This window comes from Haliaeetus albicilla, chromosome 8, assembly GCF_947461875.1.
Source record: "Haliaeetus albicilla chromosome 8, bHalAlb1.1, whole genome shotgun sequence".
NCBI classification, from domain to species: Eukaryota; Metazoa; Chordata; class Aves; order Accipitriformes; family Accipitridae; genus Haliaeetus; species Haliaeetus albicilla.
Window position 1 is genome coordinate 37720498 of NC_091490.1, and position 24020 is coordinate 37744517.

The 24020-nt window shown below is 40.8% G+C and overlaps 1 protein-coding gene across 4 annotated transcripts in view; it reads left to right on the forward strand.

Moving 5' to 3' along the window:
* TEDC1 (tubulin epsilon and delta complex 1) overlaps positions 1-24020 on the forward strand; it is a 77098-nt gene that overhangs the window by 532 nt on the left and 52546 nt on the right. For 2 of the 4 annotated variants that reach the window (XM_069789907.1, XM_069789909.1), the window contains exons 2-4: positions 649-727; positions 7800-8002; positions 20917-21087. In XM_069789907.1, the coding sequence (XP_069646008.1) occupies positions 649-727; positions 7800-8002; positions 20917-21087 (453 nt within the window). The remainder of the gene's footprint in view (positions 1-648; positions 728-7799; positions 8003-20916; positions 21088-24020) is intronic. The other 2 variants (XM_069789910.1, XM_069789911.1) reach the window with 1 other exon arrangement.

Genomic DNA, 24020 nt, shown 5'->3' on the forward strand with positions numbered 1-24020 from the left:
GTGGTTTGCAGCTCCTTTCTAGTGTCGCCTGAGGTTTGCTTCCCTTTACACCGGCTTGGGTCTTTCTGCTTCAGGGCTTTACAGGGTGATGCTTGTGAGGCCTCCAGCTCACGTGCAGGGTGCTCCGCTTGTTCAGTTAGCTATTTTAAGCATTTTACGAGTGTTGACTGAAATTCCAGCTGTAAGGATCGCTGTCTCAGTTTGTCAGTGTGCTGTCCTTGTGTGGCCAAGCGATGCTTTCTGGTTCCAACTCATTGTGTGCTGCCTCTTGTTTGTGAGTTTTTGGTACTATCATGGTCAGATCTTTTCAGTGTCTTCAAGTGCTTGTTTGACTACAGGTGAGTTGTGCCATACGTGGTTATATCAGAGCAGATATTTTGGAAGCCGTGTGCCTCAAAGTAGAAGTGCTGGGTCTTGCTCTACAACCAACTTTAGTGGCCCTTCTCTTTCTGAGTGCACCTTACTGTAGGTAGCGTTCATAAGACAGCTAACACGTGAACCTGCCTGATTCAACAGTGTTGGCAGGATGCAGGTGTGCTCTTACATGTAACAACTGATGCTCAGATACGGGTTTAATTGCCTAATTTTAAGACTAAAAATATGGCAGATATTTTGCCTGCTGATTCCCCCCCCCCCTTTCTTTTGCAGAGCCTGGATTTCTGGAGGCTGCTCTACGCTCTTCTGAAACAAATCCACAGAGGCAAATGGACACAGTCTGATGCCATAGGTAACCTAGTCAGTCTGGCTGACTGTATGATTTCCATCTGTCCCAGGAAAGTAGTGGGACTGGTTTTGTAGCACCTTTTCTTTGGCTTCTTGTTCTCTGTCAGGAATGCCCTATTTTGAATACCTGTGCCACCAACTTACTATTGCATCACAGCTGTGCGAGCAGGTTTACTCCTCTTTGGCTTGCTGGGATGTTCTTGTGTCTGCTAGGGGCTCTTGCTTCCCTTTGACATTTTACTGCAGGTAAATCTCTGCAATGATCTTATGCGTTCTCAGCATCTGCAGAGAGAATTGCAGAAGTAGATTTGTTTTTCCTTTGATTACTATTTTCCCCATTCCACATATGACGCATGATTCTGTGATTAATTTTCTAACAAGTTGTACGTCAGGGCCGTGAATTGTAGCATATGAACCATAAAGGTAGTGTTTTGGATTGAAGTTCTAGACAAAACAAAAAGTAAAGTGTGTGTGATTATTTTAGAGGGACCATGAATATCTTTGTGGACAGCGCCACTACTTCAGAGAGAAGCTGAATGGAGGTTGGCTTCTTACAATGACCGAGCACTATTTACTTCGTAAATGTGTGTTATTCCAAATACGATACTACTCCCCAGACTTATCTCTTGAAAGATGTCTATCTAGAGTGAGGAAGTTTTAGGAATGGGATTGTCTGTGATGGATAAAGGTCTCCTCAGACCAAAACAACTTAAAATCCACTTTTGCCCTTGAAAGCAAAAGAAGCTAAACACACTGATTAAGCCTCTGAAGAGCCGGGAATCTGATGGCTCTGTAAACAGAGTTAAAAAAGGCTAAGCATTGTGGAGTATGGAGCAAAACTAGCATAGCTTTGCTGGTAGTTCAGTAGGCAATCAGCATGGTTCTGTGTTACTCACAGGATTGCTATTTTTCATTTGCCTGTTTTTGCTTTTCCGCTCATCCACAATCTGCTATGTATGGTAAGTCAATTTATTGGCTGTCTTCTACAGCTTTGTGGAGGTAGTCCTGCACAAGTGCAACCTCACTGAATCCTGACTGCTCCCATACTGATTGCTTGTAGCATTTGGGGACAGGACTTCCATGTGCATGTGGTAGGTTACTGGCTCTAGAGAGAGCAAACCCAGCCTCTGCTGATAGACTGCGAGGTAGGAATGTGTGGTTCTGCTCAGAACTGCTGAGCTGATTTTTAAGAAACTTGTTAGTCACTACTTGCTGATTAAAACTGAAATTCAGGTTGGAGAGCTGTACTGTTTCTCAAATTACACTAATTACCTTTGCTTGGCCAAGTGAATGAGTTGTCTGCTGCGAACACAATCAATATTTTACTGTCTTTATTCTCTGTCCCTGCTCTTGGAGTGCTTGTGGTCTTTCATGTATTTATTTCATGCAAATGAAGTGAAAGCCTTGGGAATAGGGACTAAATAACTTTCTCAGGTTTATACAGGATCCTGTTGCACAACAAAGAATTGAAACGGATTCCTCTGATCAAAGTCTAGTGCTTTAGTCTGTGGATCAGGCTTTCCTTTCTTGCTGTTTTTGTACAACCTCTTAATTATCTTAGCTAAAACAAGGAGAGCGGCAGCTGCGAGATCCCAGAGGAAGGCTGTGAAGACTCCTTTGGTATAAGGGTCACTGTGTGCATAGGAACAGCTTTCTGGCAAAGAGAAGCTGTACTCACATGGTCTTGTACCCTTTCTTTTTCCAAAGGACACATTGAACTTTGGCGTGTGGTCTGTGTGTGTTGTTGGGGTCACAGTGGTTCTCCTCACTACTCCGTAGAGTGAGACCTACATTTCAAGGACTGCATGCCAGATGTTGGGCCATTTGCAGTTGTGAGGTGTAAGAAGAAAGCAGTGTGTTGCAAGGACAGTGCTCTTACAGATGAGCATTTTGTCCATGAAAAGGACAGATTTTTCCAGAAAATTTTTCCTGGATGTGTGTAGTCCTTTTTATCAAGTGACTTGGGAAGTTGCACCCCAGTGTGTATTTCTGGTTCAAGTTAGTAGTTTTCATTAGTCAGTTTTTGATCTAATCTTGTCATATAGGTGAATTTTAGAGGAGATTAAAATTTGCTTTGAATAGAACAGCTACTAGTCATTCCCTTGTTATGGTTGTGATATGATATTGTTTAGAAAAACTTTCTGCATCATGTTTTTAAATGGTTGATGTGTTTTATTGCCTAGCTAGCAGAAAATAAAATATTTGAAAAATCACATAAAAAAAATCCGTACAGTTTGATGTTTTAAAATGTAGGAACTATTGCATTCTTTGCAAAAAGAAACCAGAAACTCCACTGAAGCCTACCAGTCAGTAGTTATAAAATTCTGCAAATTACTCTTTTGGTTTCTCATTTTGGAAGAATTTTTTCTTCACACAGTAAAAAACACTTACTGTAAACTTTGGTGGGAAGCTATTAATACACTCCAGCCCCTTAAACATGTCAGAATAATGGATCTCTTGTCAGTGGAGTACGAGTCAAAGTAAGCTGTGGCATAGAACTCAGGGCATAACCTCACTGATTAAGTAATGATTAGTAGTTTCCTGCTGCTCTTTCTTCACAGAGGCTGAGAGCTGATAGGCTTGGTTAACAACCACACCAGGTAGCAGTGCAATATGCATTTAGGTCGTTGGAAGAACTGTTTCTTTCCTGGAGTTGCAATTCACTTTTTATAGTATGGGGAAGAGGTCTGGAGCTGCAATATATTTTTGTTTGTTTGACAAATGAAGTGGAAAATGTTCTTCTGCAGCAGTAGTTTCCCATAATACCACTACCTATGCAGGTGTTTCTTGCCTGAGTGCATGAAGTAATGTATCTGTGTCTCTTCTTGTACTTGATTTAGTTCCTTTCCATCTTAGCCTGCCAGGCTAATGCATAACCCTTATTTGAATATCATGTTGTAATTCACTGAAAATATTTTGCAGGATTCATAAAGTGGAAGAGCACAGCTTGAGTATAGTTTTAAGAGAGCTGAACCCTGAGGTTCATCCACAGCTTGGTCTTTCTTGCTGAACGTACTTTTATAAACAGTGTGCATGCAGAAGGGGAGTAGTTGGAAGGACTGTGTGGGTCTTTCTCTATAAATTGCCAAATCCTAATGGAGTGCTGTAAGAAGATGTTGTCAAAGAGGAGGTGTTTGAGTGACTGGTGTTACCTGCTATCTGAGTGATGGTTTTTCTTCTCTCAGCTGGATGTTATGGAGGAATCCATCTTGGTCTTGGGTACTTGTATAGCCTCTACTGCCATTTATCTGACCACCGTTTCAGTGTAAGCAGAGCACTGTAGAGATGAGGAAAACTAAGTGCCTTCTCTAAGGTCATGGAAAGGCTCTTTGAGTCCCAGTTCCAGCTCCATGCTTTGACCGCTCACCCACAATTCCTGCCTGATACTCACACTAATTGTACCTTCTCATGTGAGGACAATGTGTTGCAGAGGAAGAGATGAAACGGGAAGATAAAGGACCAGAGCAACACAGATTCAGGTGGTGACTTACCTTGGTGGATCTGGTCCTGGGTGGTATACCAGAGCAGGAAGATGGTGATAAAGGAAAAAAAACACCTAGCTTGCTCTCTATTCCTTCTCTTTGATGTGTGATTTCTTGGGGAGCTCCATGAACTGCAGATGGCAGCATGTGATGCTTGTTTGCTTCGAAAAAGGAGGAAAGTAGGTACTGGTCTTCCTTCCTTTTGGAGTATTTCTACTTGTACCTGTTATGGCAGTTCCTTTCTTGATAAATGCACAAAGAAAAGGAAAGGACGACATGAAAACCTAGCTCATGTGAGAATGTTCAAGTGATCGAAATAAAATCTCTAATATCGGCATGCTCCCCCTGTGCGTGAGGGATTGGAGTGCATATCTACAGCAAGATTTTTAGCAAACCATAGGCATTTCTGCCACCCTAGCATTGTGAAGGGAAGCTGCTTGTTTTTACATTCACAGGTTATGCAAAAAGCAAATGGAGTGATTTAGGTGTTTGGGTTTCCTTTTTGTGTCTTTAATGCAGAAACAAGCTAGGTTGTAAAACCATTTGTCCAACTGTCATGTGTCTCTGCAGAAGCTCTGCTGCGCAAAACACTCATCCTGCGAAAAATCAGTAGCTCTGCACCGTTGTGTCACCTGCTTAATCATGCTCCTGATCTTGTTTTTTATTCTTCAGTCATGGTTAATGTCTTTGTCAGGAATTCATCTGTAGCTTTTACATGGCCAATCATGTATTCCTGCTCCTACTGCTGAATGAAGATGTGTAGTAATCTGTGTAACGGTTTCAGCTGTGTATTTGGACTGAGGCGCACTCTTGGATATAGGCATCTCCTTAGGGATCTGCACTCTTGTTTCCCGAAGTCCTAAAGTTGGTCAAACAGTGCAAACAATATACCTTCCTCTGGTTTGTCAAGGTGCAAAGGGCTTGGTGGCTCTTTATGACTACCAGTTCCTTCCAGCCTCAGCCAAGCTGTAGCAATGTACTGCTGCTATAGGGTTACGAGCATAGGTCAGCTTATAGCTCCTCCCTGTGACTTGGCTTTGTATTACTTTTGGTGGATAAGAATCCTTTAGCGATTTGCAAATCAAGTTAAATCAACCACTCTTCATTGTGAGAGTCTCTTGTAATTAACAAATTCTTTTTCAGAGCAACGGGATTTTTTTTTTGTTTTGTGTTTTGAAGTTGGTCATTATGTGGTTTTTGAGCTTCAGCAGTCGATGCCAGGCAAAGAAAGATTACAATATGTGTCAAAGCTAAGGGATGTTTTTACCACAAGTGGCAAGGAGCAGGCAAATGAGTATGTAATGTGAGGAATTGGTATGTTAATTAAGGACAGCAGTGACAATCTCTGTGCGAAGTTTGTACTTCAGGTTATTTTTGTGTGTGTGAGTGTGTACCTTTTTAATGAAACCCTTCAGAGATACTGAAAGGTTATACTGGGGAAGGGGAGCAGCTTTCTTCCTTACTTTGTAAGAATGCCTAAACTGGATTAAACTGAAGGTTCTTTTAGCTCCATCCAGCTGTGGCAGCTGTCAAAAGTGGATGCCCAGGGGAAAGGAAAGAGCAAATATAGAAGGATGCTTTCAGGGGAGTATTCTTTCAGCCTCAAGTAATTTACATCTCAGACTTCCCAAACCAGAGAGGATATCTTTGTATTTCATAAGCTTCCATGAACTCCTGTTCTGTAAATCCAGTTCTTTCCTCCTTGAGCCTGTGTAACTCTCACTGTCCATAGTGTCCCATGGCCAGAAATTTCAGAGCTTTGCTGTATTTTTGAAGAACATCTCTCTAACTTGTTTTGACTTGCATGCTTGCTAACTTTGTTTGGTGGCTCACAGTTCTTGTATTGAATGTCACGCAAACAGATTATTCCCTATTCACCCATTCCACAGCACTTGTGGTTTTAAAGAGTTTTGTCATATCCATTCTCAGTTGTCTTCTCAGCCTACGCTGTCAGTTCTTACAATGAAGCTGTTCTGTACTTGTGATCGTACTTGTCCTTTCTCTTTGTTTTTTTCCCAAGTCGTCTGTAGCCTTTTTGGGACTGAAGAAATAAAATAATGCTAGCACGTATTTAAATCCCTTAGTGCTCTTGGTCACGTTGCTTTTGAACCTGGCCAGACCAAACTCTTGGATGGCCCATGAGACACCAAACAGGCTGGATGAGACCCAGTGAATTTGAGATGTGGGGTCACAGTGGATACACACAACAATATGATGTTGTTCCCTGTATTCTGTTTAGTTTCCTTTCCAGGTTTCTCACATTCAGTTTGCGCTTGGATGCATATGAGAAGCAAGTGTGATATTATAATGAAAAATCTTACCATCTAAGATGGTGTTCCTGAGTCCAGTGGTCAGCTCCAAGCCCATTGCTATGTCAGTAAAGTTAGGATTGTTTTTTCCCTTGTGCGCATAATTTTTCATTTTTCCTAAAAAGAATTTTATCTGTCGTTTTAAAGCTTGGGCTCATTAAGTTCTGCAATCCTTCACAATCTGCCTGCATTCCTTACTACTGAGTGATATCACATCAGCACCAAATTTTCTGTCACTATCACATTGTCTGTGTGTCATTTTGAGTTGGTTTAACAGCAGCTGTTTAGCACAGAGCCCTCACGTGAAACCACCATTTGTTCCTACCCTCTGGTTCTCGTCTGCTAGGCACTTGTCATTGATTCAAGTGCCTTTCCTCTCCTTCCACACAGTGGCTTAGTTTCTTTGTGCTAGTTGAATCCCACTGGGAAGTCTGAATGTCCTGCATTGGTTGAATCTTCCTTCACCACTTGCTTGTTGTTGCCTTTGGAGAGCTCCAGTAGCTTTTTGAGCAGGACTTCCTTTTACAACAACTGTTGGTTCTTCCCCAGTATGTATTGTTTATCATTGTGCCCCCTAATTATGTTGTTTATTATAGTTTTGACTTAGTAGAGAGCTGAGGCTTACTGGTCAGAACCTTTTTTAATAATAGTTTTCTCTGTGTTTCCTCAGTATTTTACAGTTCTGTAGTGCTTGTCTTGTAGCTGTCCGGTACCATTTGCTGGTGTGAAGGAATATGGATCAGAGCATTCCTGAGAATTAAATAGTCCATGTGGTCTGGTATGCAGTGCGGTGTGCTGCATTATCTCTGCCTGTTCACTGGTGCTCAGAGATTTGCAGCAGGCCGTGAAAATCCTATCTCTAAATTCCAGTTTCATTCAGGAGTAAAGTGACTCAGAGTGTTTACTAATTCATAGCATGCTTGGTGGCTCATAAAAAATGAATAGGTGAATTGGAGTCTTGTTATAGTGGAGATGGCTATTTACCTTTTTTGCCTTTGTTAATCTCCAAAAGGCCATTACTGGCCTTGATCTCAACTTTGAATTTCTTCTTTTCCTTTAGCGGTAGTTCCTTTAGGTCAGAGTGGGGCAGCATAAGGAAGGCTTTTACCCTTTACCTCCTGTCCTTTATCAGTTTTTGATAAAGACTGTAGTTTCCACTGTCCTCCGCTAATCTTAGGCTTGAATAAAAATCTTGCTCTAAGAGGAGGCAGCAGTTTCTGGAACCGAATGGGTAAATGCATTGAGTAGTGCAGTGTGTTATTCTTAATTGTTTTCTTCTTTTCAGATAACCAAATTAGGTTTGTAAAATCAGCATTGTGGTACCACGGCTATGGCAGGCCAGAACTCTATCGGCTCCCCTCTGACGGCTCAGCGGGTAGTCGGGAGCTGCTGCTGGCGTTTTCCTGGCTGCTGCACAGACTCAGCCTCTTGGAGCAGCTTTTGGCTCGGAACAGAGTAAAGACAGGGGATGAAACCTCTGTGTGCACGGTGAGCATGTTTGTGTCCTTCCACCTTATCTGTACATAAATAACATTCTGTGACAACAGCTGTGTTATCACTAGTGTGTAATGTGTAGTATCTTGGTACTTTTACAAATAAATGCTGTATCCCAGGGTTAGAAATACTTAAAGGGGCCAGCACCTGGAACCTGTTTTCTTTCCCTTCTCTAAACTTTCTGTGTGCAGGTGGTCTGGGTTCCTTCTCTTTCTCAGACTCCCACCCCTGCCTGAATTCCCTGATTTTTATTTCCAGTATAGGTGAGACCATTATGGAAGAGTGCAAGTAAGTGAATGTCTTTGATCTTTGTGCTTCTGAGTTTTGTGCTTCCAGACTGTAGCATGGGTTGTTGAACAGTGTAGGCAAACAGGTTTGCTGTGAGTGCTGGGTGTGTTGGCATAGGGTAGAGCAAGTAATCCTAAGGAAAATAGTACTTTTCAAAAACTTCAAGATCTCACATGGCAGCTACTGCTCTTGGGGTAACTAATGACCTTGTAGCTTCCTTGAGAGAACAGTGGGGTATGTTGTTGTGTTTCCATTAATAAAAAGATGTTAGCACATAGAAAGCCTGCTCTGAAGTAAGCTAAGGATAGCTGTTTGTCTGCTTTAGCTGCAATACATATACGTGATTTTAAAAAAAAAAAAAAAGGCAAAAATCCCCACAAAAAGAGTCCAGTAATGTTTGGTAATACTGCTTTTAAAATCTGTTCCTTGCATTTAAGACCACATGCACATGTTACTATATAGATAGTTGCTCTGGAGCATAGACTGAGAAGCTCAGGAGAGAAGGTGATGTTTTTCCATGTTTATATTTTGTTTGTTGCAAAGAAACTGTCGCTGCTCTTAACACAACAGATAAGGTAGGGTGAATTTAAACTGATCAGTGCAATGTGTTAGTGTGACCAAGGCCTTTCTAGATGGTTGTGAGTTTGTTCTAAGTCATCTTCATCTGGTCAGACATTAATTACTTGTCAGCCTGGTGCAAAATGACAGGTTCACAAGATTGTCTCATTTTTTGGCAAAGGACATTGTAGGTCAGAAACCTTACCTACCTGCTGATATCTCATAATGTCTAAGACTTTGTGGTCTTCATGGTCATGTATATGTGCTCGCCTAGACTGTAGGCTGCCTGGTTTTTATGGAATCTTTCCGGGGACAGGAAAGCGAGAGTTTGGAAAGCTACGATATGGATACAGTGTCTTCGAAAGGATAACGCTTGCACAAATGGAAAACAGTTCAAAGGGAAGAGTCACCTTTGTAACACTATTAACAGTATTTTGAGAAAAGGGACCCCTCTTGCTACACTACAGTTGTTTGCTGCACAGAATAGAGAGCGCAAGAGGCTGTGCTTGGTGCGCTGCGTGTGAGTGGTGGTGCCCTCCAGTGATGTGAAGGGTGCCTTGAGACTTTAGGAAATACACACTTGTGGGGAATTTTTACTTTAAACTTCTCTTACTTTTTTCTTGTTTTTCTTGTCTGGTAGCAGATTATTTTTTGTGTCCTTAATTTCTATTACAAGAGAGCAATAAATGAAGTGTAGCAGTGACATGAATTCAGGAAATGGGGCAGTGCCTATGTTACTTTCTCTGAAGGTCTTACGTTTTGCATTTTCCAAAAAGAGATGAAAGAACTATGGTAATACAATGTTATCTCTTACGGCCACACAGAAGCACACTGAGAAATTTATTGCTGTGCCTTTCACTGCAATTCTAACCTGCTCTACCTGTGTTTCTTAAAAGGCCTGGAATACGTATTTCATGTTTGTATCCAATAACCGTCCGAAACAGTGTTTGGAAAGGTTTACAGGTCTGGAAAATTTTTTTCAGTACACCAGACAAAAATTTGTAGACTGGGAGTTGGAGTTAGCATGTGTATATAAAGCTCATTGTATTAATGGCAACATTTCTTGTATGGTGTTCATCTAGCAAGTTTTCATGCTCCAGTAAAAACAGGTGTTCATGGGGAAAAAATGATAGAATGTAGTTACAGCATAACTAGTGTGTTTTGTGATTCTATATCACAAGAAAGTTAAAACAAACAGAATTTTGAGGGAGAGGTCTTATCTTTTACTTGATCAGCTAGGCATTACAAAACCAATATAGTCATCCAGTAAGACCCACCCAAATTAAGATCTAGGCATGCATGGTTAAAGATGTAAGGAGGTAATGGTGGGTGAGAAGGAGAAGATAGGTGGGTCACACACCTCATTTTGGTTAGTAAGTCCGTTCCTTGTAAACCACTTATGAAAGCCTGTTGTTTGTTGCATAAAAGTGTGGTAGTTTTGTTATTGTTTTATATATTGTTATTTCATAATTGTTGTTATTTTATGGGATACCTTCATGTGGCAAAGTCTACTCATCAGTCAGACAGCATTCAGCTATACAGCCCTTAAAATCATAGTAAGAAAGGAGGAAAGTGAGGTTGTCAGTCTGATACCTGACATCTTGTGAGTTAAAGTACAGCTTGAACAATTGGAAGTACTGGAACTTTCACTCTGGGAATGCTAAATACCAGGCACTTGTGATACTTAAGCTGGAGTGTTCGAAGATGTGTAAAAAAGTGTAAAGGCATTGCTAAATATGCCAGAGATGTAGTCTCTGCAGTTGTAACTCTCTTCTATTTAAGTAAATTAAAGGAAAAAGGTAAAAGGAAGAAGTAAAAAGCTTCACTAGAGAAAGATCTCTCTCAAAAAAAAAAAGAAAGAGGAGGAAATGGTCTTTACAACAACTGAAATTCTCAACGGAGAAAGAGCTTGAAAAATATTCCACCACATGGAGTCTTTTTTTTTTTAAATGATTACAAATGATTGAAATTTTTGTCCTGAAATGAAAATGTTGCAAAACAAAAATCCATGAAATAGTATTTGGTTCTGTGCAATGCTGAGATCTCTGCCAAAATCAGCAAAGTGTGAAAGCCAGTACTTACTGGCAAAGCACATCTGTTGGTCTACTAGTGAGAACAAACGTGAAGAAAATCCTTACCCTTTGTATTCATCTAAAAAAATGGGACTCTCAAGAACTGTAGGCATGGCTGTAGTTCAAACTGATATTCATGTGGTTTGCTTTTAAAATTTTGTCTGAAATCCACAAAAGTGGACAGGGTCTGTTGTAGGAAGAAGAGAGAATGCAGCTAATACCTAAATTAAGGGTGCAGTCATGTTCTGACTATTCCTTCAGCCTAAGTTTGAAACAAAGCCTACAGCCTGCTAAACTGCTGATAGTATGCCAAATACCCAACATATCAAGGGCCAATTAAATTAATTCCTTTCATTTCATTTCAGATTACCATTCTCTGGCCTTTTTTTCTTTGCAGTTCCTTAGCAACACGGTTTTCTTCCCCTGCAAATTGAACACTTCCATCAGCTCTAAAGGATTTCAGGCCTGTTATTTATAGAGGGACAAGGGCATTCATGACAGATGATGGACATGGAGCTCAGCTGCTGCATGGAATTCATAATCTCAAGATCCTGAGCTGGGGAAGGCATCCACAAGCTTGCTTTTACATGCACTTACATCTTCAGAATCCTAAAATTATAAACTAAACAGTGGTGAAAGCATGATGGAAGGGTTGAGGTGGTAGGAGGAGGTAGTGTTTAATGTGGCTAATGTGATTAAAAACATAATCTTGAGGTAGTTGTTGGTAAGGACAGGTAAGGTTAGTAGCCTAGGATGGTTATATGGGTTGACTGCTTTTGTGTGTTAGGTAAGAAAATCCTGCAGGGCACCTTGTCTCATGTGGCCTCCAGCTCGTTTTTTTTGGAAGGGCAGTGCTGCAGTCTCTCCTGAACCAGGGTACTGTGTGTCTGCTGCAGGATGCCCCAATGAGCAGGACTGAAGGAGCCACTGCTCTCTCTAGTCTTCCACTCATGGATCTCTTCCAGTATGTGAAATTTATAAACTGAGGGGGAAGACAGTTAAAAGAGCAGACTGGAACCTGTGTTGCTGTGCAGGAGGAACAGGAGAGGGAAGAGGGGATTGATGGTGCATGTCAAACTCTAGTACCTGGCTGCTGTAGTGCAAGTCCCTTCGCTGAATTTACTGTGCTGATCTGTCAGGAGGTTGGTGACTCCAGAGGCAGTAAGTGAAAGTTCAAAACTTGCATTGGTCAACTGTTTAAAACAAAGTAATCACTAATTCTATTAGATCTATAAAGACTGAAGTACCATCTGAATTGGAGGTTCACGTCGATTTACTGAAGTGTCCACTTGGGAATTCTCACCTGTTGTTATTGCCTTAAAGCACTTGGTGATAATTGATGGACATTGTCTTCAAAGGCTTTTTACACCCCTTGTGGATCTCTGTCTCAAATATGCACTGCCATGATGTCAGTTTTAACATCTTCTGTCGCTTTGGTGATCGTGTACAGGCAGATTATTCTCAAGTGCCATTCATTGATTCCTATTTACACATGAAAATCCTAGAGTGCAAAACACATCTGAAGACCTGTAGGTGAAATGCTGTCCTTCACTGAACTTGTAAGGCAGACCTGGGGAGTTCTTGTATTCTCTCTCTCTCCTTGAGAAGTAGATAACTGCTTGATATGAACCTGCCTTTTTAGCACACTCACTATTTGACTAAATTTTTTTTGCCTCGCTTTTTAAATTTTAGTGATATCATCACAGCTTTCTCCAAATCTATGATGGTTTGTGCAGATAATAGCAGTACTCTGTGAGCATCTATTCTTTCTGTTTCCAGGGAGGAATACTGCCTGTACTGGTATTATTTCTACAGCTGAAATTAATCTATGTGTGTCCCGTAATTTAATTATGTGTGGAGGCTGTTGAGTTTTTTAGATGGGGGTAGTGATGTTGTATCCCTCATTATCACCAGACTATGTTGTACGTTGGTTCCACTAATTCCCTCTGCCTGCTTCTTGCCCTCTGAGTGAAATTGGATGCCCCTCCCCTTTTGAGAATTTATCGTAATCAGCAAATAGAGCTATTATGGCTATTGTAGTTGGAATTCATGCGTGTCTCTAGCATGCCAAAGCGAACTCAGTTTAATTACTTCTGGTGGGGAAAAATGAAACTAAACATGCCTTCTGACTCTTAGGTTTGCAATTTGATTAATCTTTTGTTTGTCACGGTCTAGTTTGGCTCACTGGCTATTTCCAATATAGTGTAAGGCTTACGCTTGGTCTAATCTTGTTGATGAAATGCCTTTCTCTTACAGAAATCTTGACTGTCACTACTGTTCCATAAACCATGTTATTAGAGGAAAGTGTTAACGTAGCAGCCAAGCTTGATGTTCTCCCCAGCAGAAAACCAGGAAACCTTGGGCACTAGTGTCAGTAAATATAAATTTTCTGGTTTTTTTTTCCCTCTTCACCTATTCCAGTGGAGGCGGAGGAAGGAATTTTATTAACCTATTGATTCTGACTCAGAAGCATAATTACTTTCCAGATCTTTATGGGCTATATTAGTCTGTCAGCCTTCATTTTTTGATTTTGCTCCTTTATTCCCTGTGCTTACACTTCTATACTCTTTGTCCTCCTGTCATCCTAGTAACACTCAGCATTTATCTTTTTGCCCTTTTTTTGCTACTATTGTTGCTGTATTCAGTAGCTGCTAAGAAACACTTTTTAGAAAGCCATCCCTGAAACCTGAACGAAGGGCACAGGATCCCTAAAGTTTCTCCTGCAGAATTTCCCTCACCTCACTTTTGCCAACAAGTAGTGCTGCTTTGCTCGCGGCAGCCTTATGTGTTTGGTGTGTGCTTCACCCCTCTCCACGCCGCCTCTGCGGGGGTAGCACCAGGGCTGGACCTTTGCAGCTCGCTGGGCTCCTGTGTGGCTGTAAGTCTGTTGTAGCAGTCTCGTTGCACTGCTGCCCAACCTTCTAAAGGCTTCTACCAGAAACTAAGGGAGAAAAATGCTTGAATTTTGCTTTTCTGCCTTTTGTACTTTTTTTAAGTCACCTCCTGAATAGGTAACTATTGAACCCTGAAGTGTTAATTTTTGTCTTCAGTTACTGATGTTGCCTGTAGGCTTAAACATATTTTGTGGTAAGAGGTGATTAAATTAGGAATATGTTTTGCCATATAAGAACTGGAGCACGTTTCAGTTTGAATTCTTGAAATGCATTTTGTGTGTGTGTGTGTTAAAGCATGTTACAGGTGATAGCTGAAATTGTCTCCCTGTCATTCTGCATGTGCATATGTACATGCTATTACTTCTGATCTTTTGTGGTTTTTTTAATTCCATCGGACTTTTCATGGAAAACAATTTCCTGTGGTGCACTGGAAAATGTGTGGTAACAATATTTATTTCTGCCTGACACAGTGAATACACTTTTAAGAGTGGTTTTCTTTTTTTTTTTTTTAGACAGCTTGTCAAGGTGAAATGCTCTAAAAGAGCGGTCTGAAATGATCAGAAAGGCTTATAATTTATTGAATCTGCTGTTTCTCTGATAATGTCTGAATTCCAAGTAAACGCAAAATTTCTTGAACGTGACATTACAGCTGGTGTGTTCTGGATGGGGTTCTACCAACAGACACTGGAGTCACTTGAGCTTTCATTTGAGGAGAAGATGATGAGGACTGGTGTGCTGATAGGAAGGCTCAGCATGGTCATACTGGTACTCCATACTTTGCTGAAATCCTCTGTAGGGGGCTCCTTCCTTGTCTGTTTGGGAAACAGAGTGATTTTAAGATGTTTTAGTGCCTCTCCTGCCCTCAAGTGGTGGGGAGCAGCCAGTACCTTTGTTACCTTCGGATTATCTTTGCTCTATGGCCTTTTGATTTCAATGAGAACATCCTCTGCTTTTGGTGTCCCACTTTAAGTGATCAGGGTCTAACTCTCATTGAAGGATCTTTTGAAATTAAGCACTTTGTCCTCAGGAGGACAAACAAAAGGAGTGTGCAAAGAAGGGCATGGCAGGCCTTCTACATCCTCTCCTGGAGGGCAGTTACTGTTTCTTCTCCTGCTGGCCTCTTGCTTCAGACTTGCTGCTGATGTAGCATGCTGCATCTTTCACTCTTCACTGGTTACCCCCCTGTTCAGCAGCTTGCCACAGTGGAGCAAAATGTATGTGGGCAAGCAGGGCTGTAGCTGCAGGCAGAGGAAATGCAGTGTGAGACATTATCTATCCTGCATTTCTTGAGCCCTGCAAAATGTGGTGCTCTGTGAGTTAAGGTCTATCCTGCCATGTGTTTGTTTTAGTATATTTGGTTTCCATGTTTGTCTGAATACATGATGCAGTGAGCTTTGGGATTTAAATGTTATTTTAAAACCTTGCAGCTCCAAAGATTAGGCAGTGCTGCTGTGCTCTTTTAAAGGCATAGTGCTTTTGCTCTGTTGCAGAGCTCTTAAGTAACCTCCTGAATGAGTGAGGAGGGATGGGATAAGGGACTGACTTGCTCTGGTGCCTCAGGCCTGTGGCTACTGCCAGACATGTTTGTTTGAACAAGGCAGGAACGGGTAGAAGCTGTGTTCACATTTTCTGTCTTCCCTCAGCACCTTCTCTTTTTCACTCTTTGCCAAGAGTGAGCTTTTGGGAGTGCTGTTGTGGGTAGTAATTTTTACAAAAGGCATTGAAATTTAAAAGCTAAAAGGCCTTGCGGAAACACAGGTTTTTACTTTTTTTTTTTTAATTGCTGAATACGCTTTGAGCATAACTTCTATGTTGTGAACGCTTATGTTTGTGGAAAACATTCTTCTGTGCAAATATCTGAATATTTAATTGGTATATGCATCATGTGGGAGTGGGTTCTTACACCATCTATCTTTCCATGCATACGTCTAATCTGGATCCTGCCTTGTCTAGGAGGAAATCCAATTAGTATTGTTGATAGTGCTGCTAATGAAAATAGTGTTGTCCCTTTCGCATTCATCTGTTCAAATTGTTCCCTTTCACATTTTCCCCTCCTGCATATAGATATATGGCTGTATTAATTAAGAAAGCATGTCTGATACTGTTATTTCTGGCTATGGTGTTTAATTTAAAAAAAAATTATGCTCTGTTTAAAGATCTGTAATTACACAGCTTAACATATGTTATGTCACATCAAAACCATTGTCTGAATTATGAGCGGTTCAGAACGAGTGCTCAGTAAAAGCTGCAGAAGCCCTTTATTGGCTTGATTTATGTGATTGCTTTGCTGTTCCTGAGTCGGGCAGTGAGGGATCTAGATATGCTCCTTGCCACCTTTGTGATACCAGGCTGCATGCTTAGTGTAGTTAAGATTTGAGTAGTACCCGAGAATAAATAGTTTCTGTCTATACCCAGATTAACTCAGGTGCAAGCGAGTAGTGGGCTGGGGGCATGCATTGGAGTTTTCAACTGGCAGTTGCTTTATTTTGCTCTGCTCACAGATTGATGTCAGGGAGTTGACTTAATGCGCCTATCCATGGGTTAAACGTGTTATCCGTGTTCCAGTAGGGTTGCTTCTCCAGCTGTTTGCTGGCTGTCCAGATATGGAAGCAGAGAGCCGATCCTTGGCGGGATTTGGAAGATGTCCGGGGAAGAGCCGCAGCACGCTGGGGATGAGCTGGCAGTGGCTGGGGTCTGTCCTTTACCGACAGGTGGCAGCTCGTAGTCAGAAAAGAGCATCTCCTGGGGAAGTAGCCCTGCCATAGCCTTGTTTTTACAGCAATGCAGGCAGCATAGGCCTTTTTATTTCCATTGTGCGTACAGGGCATAGTCAATTTATTAAGGTAAGAATTTATAAGTATTAAGATAGCTATATGAATTGGAAAAGTACAGAAAGTGTAGAAGTGTGATGAAGTTGCACAACAAAGGGTTTTCTTTGCAGTACTGCTTGTGGCAGATTGGAAGATCTCCACTGAATCTGCAAGGAATTTTGCTTTAAAACAATTTTTGGAGTTTGTTGAATTCAAAGTGTATGAACAGAGCAAGGTCTACAGCATACCAGGTCACTAAAATCCTCAAATGGGGGCAGTAGTGCAAAAAATGCTCCCTTCTCATATGTCTACAAACACATTGATGCTTATGTTGTTCTTTGATAAACTATTTACATGGTTAAGTACTTGTTTAATTGTCTTCATCCACTGTTGGTAGAACTGCTCTCCTATTTCCAACAACATGGGATTGCTTTGTATTTCAAACCAAAAAGAAAAGCTTTATTTCTGCTATAAAAGTTGAAACTTCTTAATCTTTAATTTATTCTGTTTAAACATGTTGCATGCAAGTTGTTTGCTCAGATGTATGGAATGTGAATGAAAATTGATATATCGCCATGTCTTTTTTCACACCTTCCTTTCTCCCACCCTCCTATCTCCCACCCCTTATTCTTCTCTTCTAAGTACTTTTATATCTGATGGCTTTTTTCAGTTCACTGTGTTTCATGAATCTGACTTGTCTGCTGAAAGCACTTCTGCCACGAGGACTGTGTTGGCTTTTTTTGCACTTGCTTCATTGTCTAACCACAAGTCCATTCACATGTTTTGAGAATGATCTGGCATCTTTTTTTCATAACAATTGGACTTGAAATAGCCCGGGGAGAAATGTTTAAGGAAAAACTGGTGTGGTGTTGGAGACTGAATTCTAGGCTGCCTTGTAAAAATTTTAAATCTATGCTCTTGGGGCATAAGCCATGTTTAGCTCTGACTAAGCTAGAGATGTATTTATGAGCTTGAGGTAGCTTTTGTTTGTAGTTTGTGAGCTACCTTAGTTGGGATGGTGATGCGTGGTGTCCTGGAACGTGTATTTATTATGGGGCTTAGCTGGTTATTTGCTTGAATCTTTTCCCACAGGAGAGCTGGGTTTAAGTTCTGCCTAACTGTGGGCAGGGTGATAGTTCAGAACTGGCTTGAAGAGAGTTCATGTAAATATATGCATGTCACCTTCATCAGGCTTGTGCTTGCTTTTCTGAGTCTTGCTAAAAAATGGATATAGAGATCTTCTAACAGCAGTACTTTGAGCTTTTAGGACAGAAAAGCTTGTTTGGAATGAGTTACAGTGGAAGTGGAATTGAGGGCTTTCACTCTAGCTTCTGCTTAAGTTAAGCTAATCGCAGGTGCTCTGGCCAGTCCACATCATCCAGTTTGACAAGACTAGCTCTCCTACCACCAGTGTAATGGGAAAAGACTCTGAAACTGCAATGAGACTATCAGTACATGTTGATGCAGCTTTTGTACTGCAAGCCTGTGACACCATTCTTTAGCTGGAGTCCATGTGCCTCCCTTCTCTGAAACAGAATCAAAAAGAAACATTAATTGCAGCAAACAGTTTACAAGTAAAAAGCTTTTCTGGTAAGTGGCTATGAAATGATCTCTTCCAGAGCTGGTGTGGAGCATTCCAAGTGCGGGGAGGCCATTGAGAGCCCTGGGTAGTTGCCTTGGCTGCTCTCTCTCTGACTTTGACTAAATAATATGCACTTCTGTATCTCAGAAGTGAATGTAGGTGTGTACCCATATTGCTGCATAGATTAGATAAATTCACAGTGATATTTGGAGCAAAGGCTCTAGTTTGGGCTGGTATTTTAGTGATTTTTCTCCCACTGGGAGAGCAGTAAATAGTCTTAGATTGTAAAGATGGGACTAGAAATTGAGGTCACAGTATAATATGCAAGACCTTTTTTTTTTTTACCTTGTTTACTTTATGCCAGGCTAAGTATTTCATAGCAAAAGTAAATTTTTTGTGCAGTTTGTGAAATAAATAAGAGAGATCCTGTTAAAAAATGCATTGCCTGGCTTCCTTATTTTAATATTAATAAGGCAGGTTGCTACAATAAAATTAGCTCTGCATGGTGTTTGTCACTGTACTGCCAAAGCAATCGAGTCTAATGCCATTCCTTCCTGAAATGAATCCCCAGGACAGCAGTATTTGTGCTGTTCTGAAACCTCTAACCAGGGAAGTTGGAGTTGAACTGTAAATTATGGAAAATGCAGATTTTAATCTGGGAATCCCAAGTCTGTCTTTGGCCTTGCGGCTTTCTGGCTGCTTATCTGAAGTGTTTTAATGTTGTTTACACATGTGTTTTCTCTGCTGTAGTGACTAATACCCAATTGCTTGGCTCATCATGCTTATTGACAACTCAGTAATCATATCTGTATGGTTTCGTAGTCCAGAAACCTCTCCTGGTGGGGGTAAGACAATCTGAACCATGAAGGTACTTAGCTAGGACTGCAGCACCCTAGGACACGGTGTCTTTTGATTTAGGGGCACGGGGCTGAAGGCATCTGAGGAAAAAGGGTGACACTGCAGTTGTTGCAAAGGAGATACTGTCTTTTTTTTTTTTTTTTTTAAGAAAAGATGAATTTGTGCCTTTAAAAGGAAAAGCCCTTTACCAACCCTGTGCCCCTGTGATTTACAGCATGCATTTATCTGAGCCACAGAGCAAAGGGAAGAAACCCTGTAATTTTGATACATTTTGTTATGTGACCAGAACAGCATTTTTGTGCTCATAGATAATATGAACACTCATTGTATTAGGGGCGCTGTCAACTGAGGTGATATTTAGGTTAAAACAAGCATTAGGGAGTTATTTGATCATGGTTATAGATATTCTTCTGCTGAAATCTGCATTTAAGGCAAGATTAAACTCTTCATTTTACAGTTTGCATTTTTAGTTTAGGATCCAAGTTGGAATTACATTCAAGCTTTGCCTGCCAACTGAATCTTTATAAGATTTTATTGAACATGAAAGTATGTGAAGCAGGGAAGCACATATGTTTAAATACCATCAAGGTCTATGGGTCCAAATATCTGCTTAAGTGTTTTCTTGAAAACAGTCATGTTTCAAGTAGGCTTTTTAAATTTCCACTATAAAGAAATGTCTTGAGAGTCCAACAACTGGGAGACACTTTCTTAGCCGGTGAACACCCGTTCTGAATAATCAGGTCTTCGCAGTTCTGTGTTATTTCTACTTCTTAAGATACGCTGTAGTAAAAAATTTGGAATTACAGATTCTGTTTATTGTATGTACTTTCTATAGACTGGATGAAGTTGACAGCTCAGCCTTACTTACTGGCATCAGAAGTAAAACAACCCATGTCTTCCTCCCCTTTTAATTTGCAATCTGCAGGAGTCTTAGCTGAAAATGGAGAGAGAGATCTGTTTGTAAACGTGAATGATCTCTTTGTGCAAGAGGCTGGGGGAGGTGGAATTCCCCCATGTTCCTTAGGAAAGAGATATGACAGAAATGTCTTGCTTTATGCCATCGGCCAAGCAGAAATTTCTTCTGGAAGATGGAGATGGTTGGTGGTTGGTGGTTGTTTGTTTGTTTGTTTGTTTTGTTTTTTTCCTGCAGCAGAAGGAAAGTGGGACAAAATGAACAAAAGGAAACTCTTTGCTTCTCCCTTCTTTCTTCCAAGTTATTCTAGAGAAAGGCAAAACAAGGCGAGACAGGTGGTGCAGCTGTAGTTGGGAGTGTCTCTAGACTCCTGGCTAATGTTAGCTGCATGATTGTTTCTTTTCCTCTGTCCTGCAAGAAGGGAAATGCTGGATGGAGAAAAGAAAATAGCTGGGTAAGCACAGGCCCACAATTTTGTCCCTATATAAGGCATTGATTTACAAAATAGGGTCACCCAATACAGCCTGCAGCACTTTTGGGAAGATACTGGAGGAGCTAAATCTGTTTTTTATGTTCTTTGACTTATTAGAATCTAGTCAAAATATGATTTTTTCCCATCTGGGTAAAGAACATGCTTGTTGTCTCAGGAACACTGTGTCTTCCTGGGTATGGAAAATGAAAGATGGGAGAGGAGACAGTTCACCACGTTATAGCTGAGAAGCTGGTATTTATTCCAGAATTCAGTACTTGTTTAGACTGTTCCTAGTCCTGTATTCGAAAAGATTACAATTTCTCTCTACTGCTGGGACTTACTTCTTTTTTGGGGATTTTTTTTCCTCTTTGGCCTGTTTGCCCTGTATGTTCTTCACTACTGAATGAATTGAAAGTGTTGAAGTTAACTTAAAACATTTTGGTATTCTCTTCTGCTTTTAGTGTGAAGATGATCTGCCTAACAGCCAGACAGGTACAACTGAAATAGCGCCTGAATATGGGCTTGAAGAGAGAGTAGATGTTCGATACCTTCAGTGGTTAAATGGGAGGCTGAGGTTCCAGTGGCGGAGTTTGCATGCTCAGCACCAAGAGCAATGCAAACTTTTGCACAAGGTAAATGATTCTTCTAACTCACTGTGGCATTGTTGATTATTTAAAAGCCTTGTCAGCTACTGCTAAATGTACAAATTATTCTTGTTTGCTAGTTCTGCATTTTCTGTAGATAAGAGTGAATTACTCTGAATATAAATACCCCCACTTTTTCAGGGGCAGAACCATGAGAAAATGAAGTATGTACAATGTTCATAAGGTTATAATTGTTGTATAAAAGTCTCTCTTGCAAGTTGGCACATTAGTCACTTCTGCAACCAGAGGCTGTCTCCATTTTTCTCAGAATATGCCTGGTAGAAGCAAGACAGAGCATTCTAGTCCCACAGACAAGAAGTAGTGATTCAGAACTATAAGTTCACCTGACATGTGGATTCAAAATATTGAGCACGAATGTTGAAAGTAATAGCAGCAAAATAAAATGCAGTTTCCGTTTCTGAAGTATTGGGAACATATGAGCAGAACCTTCAAAGCAGAACCCAATCTGCTTTTAAATAAGGTATCAACAGTGGTCTCTACATTGCTAAGATTCCAGTTCTGTTCCCATTTACGAATGATGTTTATATGCCTGTCTGAAAATCACAGACATCTGGGAGCATCATGTCTGCTTAGGACAGAAACAGCCTGCAGTCCCGAAGTTGAGAGTGATGGTGACTGCAGAGACAAATTTAAAGAAATGGTTCTAAAGATAGTCCTAGAAGTTACTCAGTAATGTTTTCCCTAGGCCCCCTTTCTCCATATCTCTTCAGGTAACTTATATGGAGCCACTTGATACTGTACCCAGAACCTTCAAAGAAAACCTTTTTGAGAATAAGAACAGTTTTGAGAAATTTCTCCTCAAAGAATAACATCAGAAAGTTGTCAGAATCGGAACAAGAGGGTTTTGGATGAAGATGCCTTCTTGGTTTTAATCCTGTGTCTGACAGAGCAATGCTGAAAACTATAATGAGGTTACATTTTGTTCTTTACATGGATTGATTGCTAGGGAAGATGTCTGATTGACAGCCCGAGGGAAAGATCAGATGCTGTGTGTGCAGCATCTAAAATAACCTTTTGCTTCTCATTGCCCACTGTGAATGTGCTTTCCTGATCTGGGAACGAAGATAGCAATTCACCGTAAGTGCAGGCGCAGTCCTTGGCTTTGGCACTGAGATTACAGACAGTGATGCTATTGGGAGAGGTAGCTTAGTGATATAAAACTCAAATGAAATGATTGGCATCTTCTTCCCTTGATAAGCTACCTCTATTTAAGATATGCTGATTTTTATAGTAGGCGAGGCAAATACCTCCATAACTCATCATCAGTGCTCTGATTTATGTAGTACTTGGCAGTGACAAATCATTAGGCAGCTTCAATACCTCAGTTTGCAGTTAATGAGGCCAAGGAAGAATTAAGAACAGGTTGAACCTGGGGCCTCGAGTACAAACAGAGATACTCTCAGTGGTCCAGATCAGGCACTGAAATGATGTGCTGATTGGGCAACATGGTAAACTTGTTGACGGGGGAGATGATGACCTCCTATGGGCATTGTACTTTGAAATAAACTTGGACTTTTTTCTCCCCTGTGGCTATCTGAGGAAAAATGTTTGCTAAAGTTAGGACTGTCACAGTCAGGCAAATGTAAGAGGTTAGTTATTCTGCAGTTCCCTGGACCACAATTTCTAGAATCTGGAAGAATAAGGAGGGAGAATATTTCTGTCTGTCCAGTTTCCCAAAAGCTGCCATTACTGCCTTCTCCAAGAGTCATCACTGGACTAAACTGAAAGCAGTAAGCAGTGCTGGTGATGATTCTTGCTATCAGACTATGTTCTGCAGTGTATGTAGAGGGCTGCCATCATGGATGCATACATAGGAGGATAGATTGGAGCCCAGCTCCTCCATGTGTGATCACACACTGATATTATGCGTGCTCAAATACATATGTGCAGCTGTGGGAGTTCTGTTCAGAGCTGTAACAAAGTGCAGTGCTCTGATTTATATTTTAGTCTGAATTAAAAACAGGAAAATTGAAAGGTAAAAGTGACTTTGGAAGGGACTTCATTACAGTGCCACATTAATGTTAACATTTATGGTAGCACAAAATATAACATACTTACACAATTTAACAGCTGCATAAACAATAATTGATATTTCCTGACTCTCTATAGAGAAATTGTCTGTGCTACTGCATTAATTTTAAAACTTTTAAACTAGTCTGTGTTAGAAGACTGAGCTGACCCAATATGACCTCTATATGAGCTGCTGCTTTTCTCATATAAACCACAAAAACAGTATACAAAAGGCTAATGAGTGTTATGTTTTTTAATTATGCTGACAGATTTACAGAGGGCTTTCTCTACAAAATGATAATTATGGCTTTTACTTGCTCTGTTTAATAACTTAACAGGTTATGTATCTCAACTGTGGAACAGTCTTATTTACTGCTGATCACGAGCTATAATTTTTGCCAAGTAGTGGCGACACTTCCACAGATTTCATTCTGTGACTCACACAGGCTCCAAAATACCATATTCTCTATTTGGGGCTTTCTGAGAAAAACACATCACACTTGGAAAATATGTTCTTATTCAGGAGATGACTGCTTTTCCACTCTGTACTTTTTTAGTATGGATATTGCTACTGGAAGTAAGAATTGTACATAGAGGATCCAGCAAGAGGTTACCAAGATAGTCAAGGACTAGCTAAGTTGGGCATGACCTCCAAGAAGAGCTTGTTTGCTCTCATGGAGAGGAGGCTGAGGGAGAGGTCACCTAATAGCTGCCTTCACCTATTTGATGGGTAGTTACAAGGGTGGTAGTCACAAAGAGTGATCCCTGGTCTTCTCAGCAGTACCAAAAGACAAAGGGGAAATGGCCACTGATTATAGCTCAGCAGGTTCAGACATATTAGAAAAAGCTTCTCTGGGATGATGGGCAGCATTGGAGCAGGTCACCAGAGA